The sequence below is a fragment of the Chamaea fasciata genome, unplaced genomic scaffold (genome assembly GCF_029207755.1).
Source record: "Chamaea fasciata isolate MVZ Bird 193981 ecotype frontalis unplaced genomic scaffold, bChaFas1.0.hap1 SCAF_2, whole genome shotgun sequence".
Taxonomy (NCBI): Eukaryota; Metazoa; Chordata; class Aves; order Passeriformes; family Sylviidae; genus Chamaea; species Chamaea fasciata.
The window spans coordinates 26,768,606-26,783,363 of NW_027094087.1; the positions used below are offsets into that span (position 1 = coordinate 26,768,606).

Genomic DNA, 14,758 nt, shown 5'->3' on the forward strand with positions numbered 1-14,758 from the left:
CCTCTCTCTGAGCTGTGTTGGCTGTGCAGGGTAAAGTGGAATCAAAAGTACTAGGAAATATTTTTATTAGAGAAGTCAGTAGAAATTTCTCAAAAATATTAAACAAATGTCCTGAATATACTGTTGGTCACTTTTGCAGTCCTTTTTTTAAAGACAGAAACACGGCTTTTTTTACAGTGCAAGATAGGAGACAAAAGTGGGGTTTTTCTATGAATAAATATAAATCTGAGAATGGCCAAGTTGGGCTTTGGTGATCTCTTTGAATTGTACTCTGGCAACTCTACATTCTTATATAAATTGGCAACACTCATTACAGCTAACTGGATGGGAGACAAATGATACAAATTTGAGTTAAGGTTGCTTCTAGAATGCCATGGCACCTCCTTCCTGATCTCCTTCTCAGAGTCAGGTTACTCAGCTAGAATTTTGTGAGCATGGAAATAAGCTAAACGTGCAAATCTCAGTGGATGTCCAGGTTTGGTGGAGTTCTTTCAGGGTTGTTTGTTTGTTTTTGTTGTTGTTGGTAGTGGTGTTTTGCTTGTTTGTTTGTTTGTTTTTGGATCAGAGAAGAAAACAGAACTGTTTTACTAAGTGTGAAACAAATTTTCTATTTTTTTGGCAGTGTTACTGAAAGCAGTAGGCCCCCAGCAGGACACCTGTACACTTATTCCTGAGTTCACTTACTGATTCTGGTGGTTTGAAAATGCATTGTTCTCACTACTTTCCCTGGCTGATTTGGTATGGACGTTGAACACAGGACTCCTACTTGGCAGAACAATTCCTGTGCCCCTCAGATGTATTTAAGACATCATGCAAAAGAGAATGGCTCTCACAGCAGGGAGGATGCTGCATTCCCTGCATGCATTACCCCTAGTGCACCTGTACCCTAGTGCCTGAAGTTCCTTAGCATTCAGGACTTGGGTCACATCCAGCTTCTGAGGAGTGAAAAAGAGGAAATTTTACTCAAGTCTCCAGCATGTCAGATAAGTGCCATGGCTACACAGCATGCACAGTTGATGTCTTATTTTGCTGATTTTGTAGAACCATTCAGAGCATCTAAACTGGGAATTGAAATAACTGCAGAAGCACAAGACTCTGACTGGTCTCCGAGGAATGTATCTAGTGACTGGTCCATCCACTGACTAATGTAGAGAGAACTCAGACTCATCTGGTAGACACCCTAAATTAGCTGGCTTTGGGTTGAATACAACCCTAAAAATCCCTTTGTGAATCTAATATGAACAAGCTGTGCTATCCAAAAGTGCTGTAATAAAACATTTGAATAATTAAACATTACGGCTTTGTTTATTGTCAAATGTTTTCTTAGGCTAATATTATTCTCTGAATTCGCAAATATTTTTAGGATGAAAGAAATGCATTTTATATAAATAAACCATGTGCAAAAGTATATTAAATTTAAAAATATATAACTAGAGAGTCTGCTTTTCCTACTTCCATATTGCTATCTTGAACATAAACCTCCCTCCTTGCTTTTCATTGACAATTTTCTCTTTTCTTTGTGATCAGTTTGTGAGATTAGCGACTGATTCTGGAACGGAGGGTGGTTTGTGCTTGTGTACTTATTACCTGCTTTGCTCTCATGGTGCCTCTACATGGTACAGCACCATTCAGTTTATGGACAAAAGATGTCAAAACTGAACATAAAACCTGAATAGAAACACTTTGAAAACTGTTGTCTGTCATCTTAAACCAAATTACTTTCAAAGACCTTCTAAATAAAGTGTTGGATTTGCACTTCAATTAAGGGTGTGCAGCTTTTTATTCCAGAGCAGCCAACCCATTTTGCTCCCTGATCTCTTTCTTTCTGGACATATTTCATAGAGTCTAATTAGCTGTTTCTTTTGTGCATGCTGCAATTTTAAATTGCTCTGGCTGAGGCTGTTTTCAAGCACAGCCATCTTGTGTTCCCCCTAGTGCAGATGGACTGTGCATGCATATGTACTCATGCAGAGTTTCTGCTTCTGTTCCTTTTAGCTGCTTTCAGTAAAGGTTTTGCAGACTGGAGGCATGGCTTTTCCTTTTGCATATGGGAATATTCAATGCTGTGTTTGTTAATGGCAAAAAGTGAAAAGTTAGAACTGACTCTTTGGGATAAATGAGCTCTTAGACTCACGGACCTGGGACTACCACCAAGGATGCAGACAGCCTTGTTCATGACAGCTGTCCCACATGAGGATTCCTTCAAGTGGAGGGAATTTTAGAGCTTTCAAGTGTTCCTGCAGGCAGTTCCTTCATTGTTAACATGATCTTTTGAACAGGGATTAGTGACCTTTCTGTCTCATGTAGGGTAGGGTTCAAGTTAACCTCTGGGTGCAGATGTTGGGACTGAGAGAGAACAGTAACATTCTATATAAGAATCAGGAAGTTAGAGCAATTAATTGAGTTCAAATTCTGATCACATGTTCTGGAGTTAATTATTTATTTCATCATCAATTCAGAACTGACGCTTCAGACTTTCTTATTGCAAAGAGAATCATTTACCCCTTCTCCTCAGCAGCATTCAATCAGTGATTTCCAAACTCTATTTACAAAAAGGCAGGGCAATTCAAATTCATATCTAAATATACCATGTCTCTCTTCATCCAGTATTTCCACATGTAAAATTTGTAAGAATCTTGAGTTACAGCCTGCAGATACGACGAGATGAATAGAGACAAGGAGCATCTTGCTTTTGGTAATTCCATCAAAAATCAAGGTATCAATGTTAATGCTCACGTCATGTGATAGTACTGAGCATGTGACACATGCAAAAACTGGCTAATTTAAAACTGCAGAATTTTCCTTCTTAGCGTGACAGCATTCTTCAGTGATGGATTCTGCAGCTGGTTCAAAGCATGCAGAGATAGTAGCAAAGCATTAAGCAGCAGGTCCCAAAAGAACCCTACAGTTAGGTGTTAACATTCATAATTAGGTATATTCAGAATTACCAAACCTTTATTAAGCAGGCGTTGGTCACCACTTGCTTTGGATCTACTATGTCCACCAAGGGCTCCTTCATGGCAACATCCCTAATACAGGTCATGTCAAAGCCGTACACATTCTCCCACCCTGTCAATGCAAATGGATTTGGCAAGGTTAGCAGCAATAACAGAAAATATTTTTTGCTCTCAAAGCATTTTTCTTTGAAAGAATTTGCACCATCCACTTATTTTCAGATGTCCCCTTCAGCTCTTTGCTCCCAGCTGTCTGTGTCATCATTGCTATTTTCCAGATAATGCAGTTGTGGCAAAAAAAGCCCTCAATGTACATCTTTGAACAAGTGACCCTTATTTTTTGATGTCTCCAAAACTGTGTTATATGAGATTTGTTAATGATTTTTCTGGCTTTAGACGCTTTTTATTGTTGCCCAAAATCATCTGATGTCAGGCTAACTGCTGGGAATAGCTGTTCGGGATTCTATCCTTTCCTATCCATTCTGCTTAATACTTACTTTATTTTTTTTCCTCATGGATTGCCACTCAATTGGCAGTTTACATGCTCTTTTGATTATTTGTTTTAGTTTCATCAAGTGAATTACTGGCAGGAGTAGAACTGCAGGTGTGTTTCAATAGTTGGGACTCCAAGTTTTAATCTGCACATATGCCACAACAGAAAAGCAAAAGGTTCACTTTGAAAAGATTTAAAAGTCATGCCAATCCTCTGTATTTGAATTGTTATTCTGATTGTTCCAACAAATACTTCTTATCGTGCTAAGGATTTTTTGCATAAAACGAAAACATTGAAAAATGGAAAAGTAGACGAGGTGGTTTAAAAAAGTGAAAACAAGAACCTTCAAACAAGTGAAATCTTAGTCTTATGAAGCAAGGTCCATTCATCTCAAAATCTAAACTGAATACCGTGGGAGTGTTTTAAAAAATGGCTTGAACAAAAAAAAAAGTAAACAGATAAACAGATTTTGTGAGCATGTTTGAAATGTCTCATCTTTTCCAGAGCATAGCGTCTGAGCCACTGAGGTTTCCTGAGGAGTATGACTCAAAATGCAATGTGATATAAAAATCTGCATATTCCTAAATTGGAAAAAACATGGACATGAATGATTCTTTGATATCTCTTTATTATCTCTTTATTGGGTTGCAAGTTTCTCAACGTTTCAGGGGAGCTGAAACTCTTCTTTTAAGCATCATAAGCATGTGAGAACTTCAGATTACTTTTATAAAGTCATATATTTTTATGTGATTTCTCAGAAAAGATTAACTAGGAAGCCCTGAAGAAACAATTTATTAATTTTTTATTTATTATTGGCACCTCCATAATTTACTGCACTTCAGCCTATGTGGGATACCTTTGAAATAGGTGGCCCAATCTGTCTTAGGCAGAGAGCTGTCATGGGAGGTAAAAATTAAAATTGTATGTTTTACACTTTGCAGAAAATCAGAGTAATAGACTGTAATAGTACTCTGTGGTATTAATCTTCAGTTAGAAAAATCAGAAGTTAGATTTTTTTTAGAAACCTCATATTGGAATATTTCTTAATCAATATAATGGTCCTTGAACGCCCTTTAAAATGTTCAGCCCTGCATCTCATATGAAGGCAAGGCTCTATCCTCCTTAAGAGAGAAAAAGATGAAAAATTGAAATGTTAGGAGACACTATCAAGGATTTACAAATGGAAAGAAGAGACAAGATGGTGGCGCAGATGGATAGTGAGATGGAAATAACTAAAGACACAGAGGTATATAAGGCAAGGGTGGAAGGGAAATCAGAGATGAAATCAGAAAATAAAGTGTCTTAAAGGAAAACAACATTTTAGAAGAGGAAAAAATGACTTGAAACATTTTTTCAAATGGCTAATAATGAAACAATTTGAAAACAGATGTATTGCCTGTGAGAAAAGAAAAAGACTCAAGATCAAGAAAGGAAGGAGTTCAAAAGTAAAACGAAAGATTTTAGGCCAAAATGGCACTGATTCCTTTATGGAATGTGTGCATCATACATCCTTTTGAAGCTGTACATTTTGTAAGGAGTTTAACTGTCAAGGTCACCACATTGCCAAGGAGAAAAATACAGGCTGTGTATGAGGAGGAGAAATAATCCTGCCTGGCACCTACAGAGACTTCTTGTCACCGCCCCGCTTCACTGGGCTCACTTTTGACTCAAAATAGGAATTTTGACCAACTGGCAGTTCTGCATATTAGCACCGAATTTGATTATAGAAACACCAAGCCTTCTTTTCTGGGAGGAGGTGAGAGTGAAAGAATGAGAAGTTAGGCATTTTTATTTAAAGGTTGTCTGAACCCACTTATTTAACCCAAACTTTCACATGTATCTTTGGTTAATAAATCTGCTTAGCAATTTTGAGGTGTTTTTTTTTTTTTCCATAACGGAAAATACCTTTAAGTGAAACTGCCCAGCTCTGAGAAATAAATAAAATCAAAAAAATGTTGAAAGGAAAAAAAAAGAAGAATGAAATAATGTAAAACTTGTTCATTTGACCACAACAGGAGCTTGGACTAGGTCACTTGTAGATGTTACTAACAGCACCAGTTATTCATGATGCTTCAAGGAAACTCTCCCAACATTTTAAAAACAAAGGAAAAGTCAATTTTATGCATCTGTGAAGTATTAAAAAACCCCCAAATTAGAATCATTTTTTTAACAGAAAAGTAAAATTTAAATTTCTGATCCTTATTTTTAATTTAAAAATTCTTGGATAAAATGTTTTAAATAAATACTACATGTTGTGGGTTTTTTTCTCCTTAACAAGCCATTATGGAGATCTAGTTTTTTTTCTAGGTTTATTTCTTCACATGTACAATTAATGAACATCTTACTGTTTTTATGTTTTTCTTATGTTAAAAACAAAAATAAGGATCTGAATGGCAAAAGACTATTACTGGGTTTTGTGGCTGTTTTGATGGATTATATATTTATCAAAACAACAACAAAACTAAATCTCCTATAATCCACATTTTAAATATAGCTAGAGGTATTAATATAACTCTAGGCAAAGGCGTCATCAATTTATACATGCATCTTTCCTTTGCGCACTTTAAATTACTGCAAATTTCCTGAATTTGTCAGCAGACCAACGTTTTCTCAGAGTTGACATTTGTATTGGAATTCTGGCCTGCAAAGATATTACAGCAGGCTACTGGAAATGGAAGACTTTAGGGAAATGACCACAGAAAAGTGTCACTGGCAGGTGCTTACTCACAGTGAATTTTGAAGTCCTTGTACTGTCTGTCTTCAATTGCTACCACGTACAAAGCAGCTCGGTCTGGAAACATTAGCCCTCCAGGTTTCTGTTGATGAATTGTGGGGAAATGGATCTCGTAATCTATTCACCTGACAAAGACATCACATTTTGAACTGCACATACAAAAACCAGACAAGCACCCCCTGCATGCCTTTATTGTTTTCCTTCAGATTGTCACACCAGCTTTAACCTTGCAGCCAGTGGCAATGTCATTAGACATTGTCGACGAAAACTTCGCCGGCCAGCACTTAAATCAAAAGCAAAGCTCTTTCACTGAGGTTCCCTTTGTTATCTCCTCATTAAAGCCTAAGAAATGGCACTTGGAGATGTGACTGTTTCTTGTTATGGCGACAGTAGGGAAGGGAAAGCTTGTAGTCAGAAAGTAAGTGGTGACTGCTCCAGCAAGGAGCCCAACATGCAGAGCACCTACCAGCCACTTGTCTCGTGCGAAGATGACTGTGTTTAACATTGACTCATAGAACAGACAGTAACCCATCCACTCGCTGATGATGATGTCTACTTGATCCACAGGTAATTCAACTTCTTCCACTTTACCTTTAAATATTGTGATTACTGAAAAGAGAATCCAAAGAAATACGTTGCACATAATAAAACACCTGACTAAGATCCTTACTGGTGAATGTCAGACTGACCTTTTCTATATGATTCTCTTCTTGAATGCCTGTCGATAAGGCATGACTCCACGTGACTCAATGCATTTCACACTTTTCAAAAACTACTCAGAGTAGGTGTAATAAATAGAATTTTAGTATCAATATAAAAGGAAAAAACACCAACCCAAAATCCAAAGGCCAAACAAAAAACCCCACCATGTCTAAAAACAACAGAAAAAACAGGCCTTACCTTGTTACCTGTATGATCTCATTTTACAATGCCCTTTGGAATTTGGCAGATTTCTAGATCATTGACCAAGTAAGGCAAAGAATCCATTTAGAAGCCTTTAAGCACCCCTGCAGGTTTACACACTAATGTTTAAAAAGTGGGTCATATTTAGTTCAGTTGTAACAATTTCCTTTTAGGACCACTACAAGTCACCAGTTATTCCTGATTTTAAAAAAATATTTCCTATTCACAAGTGTATTTTCAGCTTGGGCTAAATAATTTTCAGCACGTGTTTCTCTGCTGCTTATATTATTTGTTGCAGTGGATAAAGTCTCGTGGTTCTGGATTCTTCCTTGACAAGGTAACAGATGCACTTGAAACTTAGGAATAAGGTGAATATTCTACTTTCCATTGCTAATTGATAAGATTACTCCACTACTCTTAATTAATGGCAATTTTTAATGATAGCAGATTTTATTGATGAAATGGTTGACATTCAGTTTCAGAATAATGAAGGTAATTTAATTTAATTTAATTTAGCTAGAACTAGGTTAGCTGGCTGAGTGTGAAAGTGTGGGTTGAGTGGTTTTTAGAACTCAGCCCAGGGAAAAGGAGATTTTGTCTTTCCCAAATACATGCAGTACTAGTATTACTCTAACCAGATGTGGCCATGTTATTTGCATAGAAAATTTTTAATCCAGACTGGCCTGCTAAGAAATTTGGAACACTCTGACTCACACTGGTACCACAAAGTATCAGCTGACAAGAGCAACCTGATTGGAAAAGAGTTGAGTTCTCTTCTCTTTACCATTATTTAACCACATTTATTTCACAGTTAGTAATTCAATAGTTCTGTTGTTGTACTGAAGACTCTTCCTGTCTATAAGCTCCAGACATGAGTTCTCTTTAGTTTTCTTTTCTCCCAAGAACTTTCACTGCCCCAATTCTTTTGGAGTGAATTTTAGCACTGTTGACAGCTGCCAGGGTGACACACCTGAAGCCCCCTGTTTACACCTAGAACATCAGAGTGTAAGCAGCAGCAGCAGCAGCAGCAGCACTGGTTCCTGCCACCCCCCTTCACTTCATAAGGCATCATGTGGGGACAGACTGTGCTGTCCCCAGATGTATTATTGCATGTCTCTTCTGGGAACAGTGGGTTTTCTCTTGGTTCAGCCCTTTTTGCTGACTCTGCATTTCTCAAAACATTTGGGGGGGTGGGGGGAGGGAAAATATCCATGAACAACAAGATCATTTGGCTCAGTACCTGGCTGCATTAAAATCAAAGTGAATGTGGGTCGGTGTAGAGTGTGAAAGTGCAAATGTTGGTTCAGGTGCACAGTTTGCAGACCAAACTGCAACCAGGCAGACTGCTGCACCTGTCCTGCCAAGTCTCCTCCCAAAAGGAGGGGGCTCTGCTTCTGCTGCCACAGTTTTCCAGTGACTTTCTCCTTGTAGAAACAGGAGGAAAAAGCAGAGATAAATACCTTCTGCACCCTCTGGACCACACTGGAACTTTCTAATTTATTCTGACAATGGTCCCTTCACACACAATTCCTGCTGTTGGAAAGCCAAACGCAAATTGATTTGCGGTGTGCTATTTGTGTCTCTAGCGGATGAAAGCTGTTCTGGGAACATACAGCCTCTGCATCCAAGGTTCAGGACAACCAAGGATGTCACTCCTCTCTGCTTTAGTGCCTTATCCCTGCTTGGTACTCTTATAACTAGTGCAGAGAAGAATATTTTCTGGTCCTTTGGTTCCTTCTTTCCCTGAACCAAGAGTTGCATACGCTGGCTGACCTCTTGTATCCTACGTCACTGCTGTTTCACACCACAACACTTGAATGCCGGTCATGGACAATAAATATTCCTCTCAGAGAGCTCAGGGTTAGTCAGAAACTGCCAGTGACAGCAATAAAAATTAGAACAGATCTGAACCAGAACAGAAACCCATTCCCCGCGCATGTGCGGGCAGAGCATCAGAACAGACACAGCTAAAAGTGGGGGCACTTGGTACAGCCCAGCCATGACCTGCTCTGCAGCAAAGGCAAGCTCTGCACAACAAAGCACTTTTAAACAGGAGCTGTCTCACGGCCTCAGTTAAAAAAAGACTGATTTTTTGGGTTGTTACAAAGATATCTTGTGTGCTGTGATTTGGAGGAGGACTGAAGGCATGAAATAGAACTTGTTGGGGATTATTTTGTGCTATGGGTTTTCAGTAACTTGGAGTTATTTCTAGGTTTTTTGTTTTTTCTTTTTTTTTCAATTTAGACTTTACACATACTTGGAAATTTCATCAGCTTTCTTTTCAAGCAAAAAATAAGTTTTATATTAGATTTTTATTTTATGATTTGAAAATTTTTGTTTGTGTGTTTTGATAAGGTTTTGAAAAAAGCATTTTCTTAAATTAGAGAGTCAGAAAACTTACTGAAAAATTTTTGCTTTAAACCTTATTTCAGTTTGAATGTCAGTATGTGTGTTTGTATTTCTCTTCTGTTTAAGAAAAAAGGTGGAATTGAAATGGCAGAATTAATTTGATAAGTTCAGTTCTAATATAGGGTCTTCCTTCTGCTTTGCTAAACCAAACTTCCTGTTGATAAATTCTATTTACTTCTTTCATCTCTGATAAACACAGAAATAATAGTAATTCTTCTGAGGAATTGTTGTAGTGCCTAGAATGAGGTGTTTAGTTTTGTATTTGCATAAGTAAATTCTGCAAAACTACAATTTACATGTAAAACACACAACATAAATAAATCAGAAAAAGCAAAACTGTTATCTTCTCTTTTTCCTGAAAAAAAAAAAAAATTATGTATGCCTTACTGTTGTCCAAGTGGTTGGCCTTGATAATTTTTTCTGAGTAGTCAGATATACTTGAGCATTCAATCTAGGAAAAAAAAAAAAAAAGAAAAGCAAGATAAAGAGCAATTTATCCGTTAGACAGCTCAGCTATGTGAATGAAAACAATATCTACTGAAGGCAGCAAAGACTATACAAAGCATGTAACCATTGATAAAGCCACGTCCCTGTGGGGAGGATCATAATGAATGATATTTTAATATTTAAATTGCAGTCAGTGTCTGAATTAAGAAAAGATTGCTTTTAAAATTCTTGAAATGTGAAAAAAGGAGGTTCTACCAACAAAATGTACATAATTTATTAATGATATTTAATTTATTCATGGTACTTTAGAATATTGCCTCCTCCCTCACAAAAATCTGAATGGAATGAATTAGAATGATGCCACATTTCCATATGTATTTTAAAACAAAATACATTCAAACTTTGTGAATAATATTAAAATTCAAATGTGCCAATACTGGTCTATGCCAAGAAGCAATCATTTTCCATGTGAAAAATCTATATTCTTTAGTGAAGCCGCTATTCCAAAAGAATACAGGCATTTAACACATAAGAAATGACTGAAATTTTCTATTTACAAGACCATCCAGATCTGCATAGCTTTTTCTCTGACCAGTTCTGTGCTTTTTCTAGGAAAATAATTACAGAGTGCTTCCTAGTTTTAGATCTGCCCTTAAACTTGGTAAAATCTGTGTAGTAGCATAAAAGCCTGTTTGCAATGACCTTTAATATCTTTTAAAGAAAAACTACATTCCATGAATCTGTCTGGGTTTTGTGTCCCTCGAAAATCATGAAGGCTTGTATTCACTGAATCAGTTCCTAATTTACCTCTTCCAAATTTGGCATTAAAAAGATGATACTACTTTGCATAATCCTTGTCTCTCTAATTCCCCTATGGGAATGTCAAATAGAACTATATTATCTCTAATGAAGTGGTTTCTATATCCAGTGAATCCCATTTAATCTCTAAAAGCTAAATTGTGCTTGACCTCCGTGATAGCACTCACAGATGGCAGGACAGCGGATGCAAGGACACACAAATCCTTTATTGCTTTTATATTGTGCGTGAAACAGACATAATAGCAGTCATAATATCAATCCCAGTCCCCATGGGAACACATTGATTCTGCTTAGCTTGCCTGTGGATGTAAACCATTCCTAAAATGTCTGGCTCAATGGCCTGAGCATAAGCCAAAACTAGCTTGTGGAAAGGAACACCTGAGTGTCAGTCCAGAGAGTTCAAGGAAGAAATCCTTTGGGGTGAGGGCTGTCCTTTTGCTCCATCCAGGTTCTTCCCTGACTGTAAACTGTATATACAGACTGTATGCCCTGTCTACAGTTACTGCCATTACACTCATTTTCCCTTTCTTCACATCTATCTGGTATTTTCAATTCCACTGCCCATTTTGGATAGTTTTTAAATAAAGCAGGCGTATGCAGGTGTTTGGAGGTTGCTTTCCAAACTTTCTAAAGAGAAAGGTGCAAAGAAATAACAAGTTCTCTCTCATGAATGACAACAAGTTTCCAAAAATCTGCTTCAGATACAAAGAAGCAAAAGAATAAAAAAACCCCAAATGTTAAATGTTTAATGAAGGAATACATATTTCAGAAAGTTAACTTGCTTTAGGGTGGCTAAAGCTGTTCATCTGCATTTTGACTTGGACTTTATACTGTAGTGAATTTTATTTTAAAAAGCAACTCATTTCAGAAAAAAGAAAACTGAATTCTGTAGGTGAAAAAATAGAGGAACAATCAGTGTTGTCAGGTTTTTTTCTCAGTTTTCTTTCAAGTCAGTGATCCGCTCAAATCTGTCCTATTTTGCAAAGCATTTGGATGTTATGAAAAGTGCATGTTCCAATAAAATAAGTCTGTACCTGAGTTTATAATCACAGGATCATAGGATGGGTATGGCTTGAAGAGATCTTCAAAGGATTGCCCTGATTCAGGTGCAGGATCCTGTTCTTGGCCATGTTGAAAATCATAGGATTCACACAGGCCCACTCCTCAAGCCTGACAAGATTCCCCTGTGTCGTGCATTTTCCCTCAAGTATATCAGCTGCACAAAGCAGTTTTGTGTCATCTGCAAACTTGCTGAGGGTGAAGTCAATCCCACTACCTATTGTCCTTAATGAAGATACTAAATAGTAGTGGTTCCAGCATGGACCCTTGAATTGCTTCAGCTGTGTCTGGTTCTGTGTGTGTATATTCACCTCTGCTTTCATTTTACTTCTCAGTCTTCAATCTCAGTCTGCAAACGTGTCCTCTTTTACTGTGATCTCTTCCTGAAACAGTCACAAGATTCCCAGATTTCCCCTGGGCTGTGTCCTCATCACCACCTTTTTATACAAAGCAGCTGACATCTAACATCAGCCTCCATTTTCTGTGTCTGTTTAACTCCTTCCCTGCACTGTCTTGTTTGTGTGAAAATACCATGGAATTCAGATAGTTCTACTGCAGTGACTGTCCTGAATTTTGTATGACTAAATGCAGCAGATGAACCAAGGCTTCAAGGGATATTTTGTGTATTTTTATGTGTTTTTGTGTCCCTCACTGACCCCTCCCAAGCACCAACATCTATGTGCCAATTCTATTTCTACATTCCTTACAACAGCTCCCCCGTTAGATGAACATCATTGCATGGCATATTGGTACCCTCCCACAAGGGTTATGGCTCAGAGCAGGTGAAGAAAGAAGAGAAAATGAGGGGGCTGGTTCTGTTCAGGTTGTGGAAGAGATCCCCCCACAGTCCAATAGCAATCTAAAAGTATCCCAAAGGGCCTTGTAAAGAAAGTAAAGTCAAACTCTTTTCTGAAATGCACAGAGACGAGACAAAAATCAGTAACCATGAGCTGTGACAAGGGAAATTCCTGCTGATTGTAGGCCTGGAATAGGTGCTGAGAGAGTATTTAGAGTCTCTATACTTGGAGATTTTCCAAATTGGACTGGACATTTCCTTGGCCAGCTTGATACAGCTTTAAGTTAATGACTCCATGATTTACATCTCTTGAAGACCCAGAGATAATTCTAGCAGTTGGCTTAGATAGTGGCAAGGAATAAGTTCCAACAGTGAATAAGAAGGGATAAGAAGAACCAGACAGAGTAGTGGATGGATTTGAACCCAAAGAGGGAAAGCGTGAGTAAGAGGAGAGTGATTTCTGTAGTTGAAAAACCAACACACTGCATTTGTCAACAGTTCCCACATCATGCTATTTGAAAAATCACTTTTAACTGTAGAGAAGAAACTGGAACATCAGTTCTATGTAATAGCTCATGGCAAATGTTTGCTTTTTAAATGGAACACTCACAGTTTCCAGTGGCAAATATGACCATAAATTCTCAATTTGACTATAAGACTGCCACTGCTAGATCTCTGAAATGGCTGCTTGTCCAACACAAATCCATTCTGCAGCTTGCTGTATACAGGGTTCACAGTGAGACAGCTCATCTGACATAGAGGTTGAAATTCTTTAGCTGTAGCAGAAGAGTTTCACACCTAAGGGAGTTCCTCTGAGAGCTAAGTTCCACGGATAGCACACCCACCAGCTTCAGCAATGAACAGTCCACGGGTGCCAGTGAACTTTATAAAGGCCTTTATAAAGGCCTGAACTCTAAAGAAGTCCAAAGGGGGAAAAAAACCCCAGACACAAGAAACCCCACAACAACAAGAAACATGTGGAAAAGTATTTACTTTTATTTTACTTGGTGAATTTTCTGCCAGTGAGCTGGCTCACTGTAGAATCAGATAAGCACCAGTGCCAGCACAAGGGAGGGAGGAAGACCATATGGCCAGGGATGTGAGAGATAGGAAGGTGGGAGCACAGCATCATCATTTTGTATATGCTTATACTTTAGAGCACTGCAACATCTTTGCATGAGACCTGCATTTCTGCATCACAGAAAGCTACACGTTTATCCTCCCTGAGGCTTTGAGGTAATAAATCGTATTAATAAGTAATACTTGGTTTACAAGAAAATACATTCCAGCTGCCAGTCTTGGGCTTAAACTCCAAAACTTTTTCCAGCACCTTTTGATTTCAGCTGTCTATAGATCCATGCTTTAGTCTGATATTCAAATGAGATACTCAGAAGTAACACTGGATTTTGAAAATATAAGCCTGAGAATTGAAATGGCATTTCATGTGCCATTGCCAGTAATAAAGACACACAGTTTGGGTACTTAGTGACATCAGCATCTTCAAATGCACACAGCATCTTCAAATGCACAGATGTACCAAATTAAATTTTAGTAAACAATTTTGTTGAAGTACACTGAGAAATAGGATCTACTTCCTCTTTTCTACGTTGCATTGTGTCTTCAGGGCAAACAGAAGTCCAAAGCAAAAAGAAACTGTATTTGTCATTTTAGAGTCAGTACAAACAAGTTTGAATATACTTAGTAAGCAAATCTATGCTCTCCGTAATGACTTCTCTGCAGAGAACAGCACATTCATGCTCCTAAAGTTCAATGTATTTAAGGTAATAATTTCCTTCTGCCTCTGAAAAGTGTTATTGTTGGCACAGAAAACATGCACATGCTTTCTTGCACAATTTGCTGAGTTGTAATATGCAGGGAAAAGTGTATTAAGGAAATTTGTTTCCAACACTACAAAGTTGCAGACCTTGAAAATTTAAAATGCAAGATAGCTCCTTAACCCCTCTGAGTAGGAGTGAGTCTCTTTAACATTTTTTTTCAGCCAAGAAGAAATGTGAATATGTACCAGATCACCAAAGGTTCCACATATGAAAAGACATTTACATCCCAATTTGGAAAAGGCACAGTAGTGCAAGTCATAGAATACAACAGAACTCCACTGAAGTCACTGTAAACCAAGGCACAGA

General features: G+C 37.9%; 1 protein-coding gene across 3 annotated transcripts in view; it reads right to left on the bottom strand.

Moving 5' to 3' along the window:
- The window catches only part of PRMT8 (protein arginine methyltransferase 8), a 57,972-nt gene that overhangs the window by 7,659 nt on the left and 35,555 nt on the right, over positions 1–14,758 (bottom strand). For 2 of the 3 annotated variants that reach the window (XM_066175365.1, XM_066175363.1), the window contains exons 5-8: positions 9,881–9,944; positions 6,648–6,790; positions 6,176–6,263; positions 2,954–3,069 (exon numbers count right to left, since the gene is read on the bottom strand). In XM_066175365.1, coding sequence (XP_066031462.1) covers positions 2,954–3,069; positions 6,176–6,263; positions 6,648–6,790; positions 9,881–9,944 — 411 coding nt within the window. The remainder of the gene's footprint in view (positions 1–2,953; positions 3,070–6,175; positions 6,264–6,647; positions 6,791–9,880; positions 9,945–14,758) is intronic. The other variant, XM_066175364.1, reaches the window with a different exon arrangement.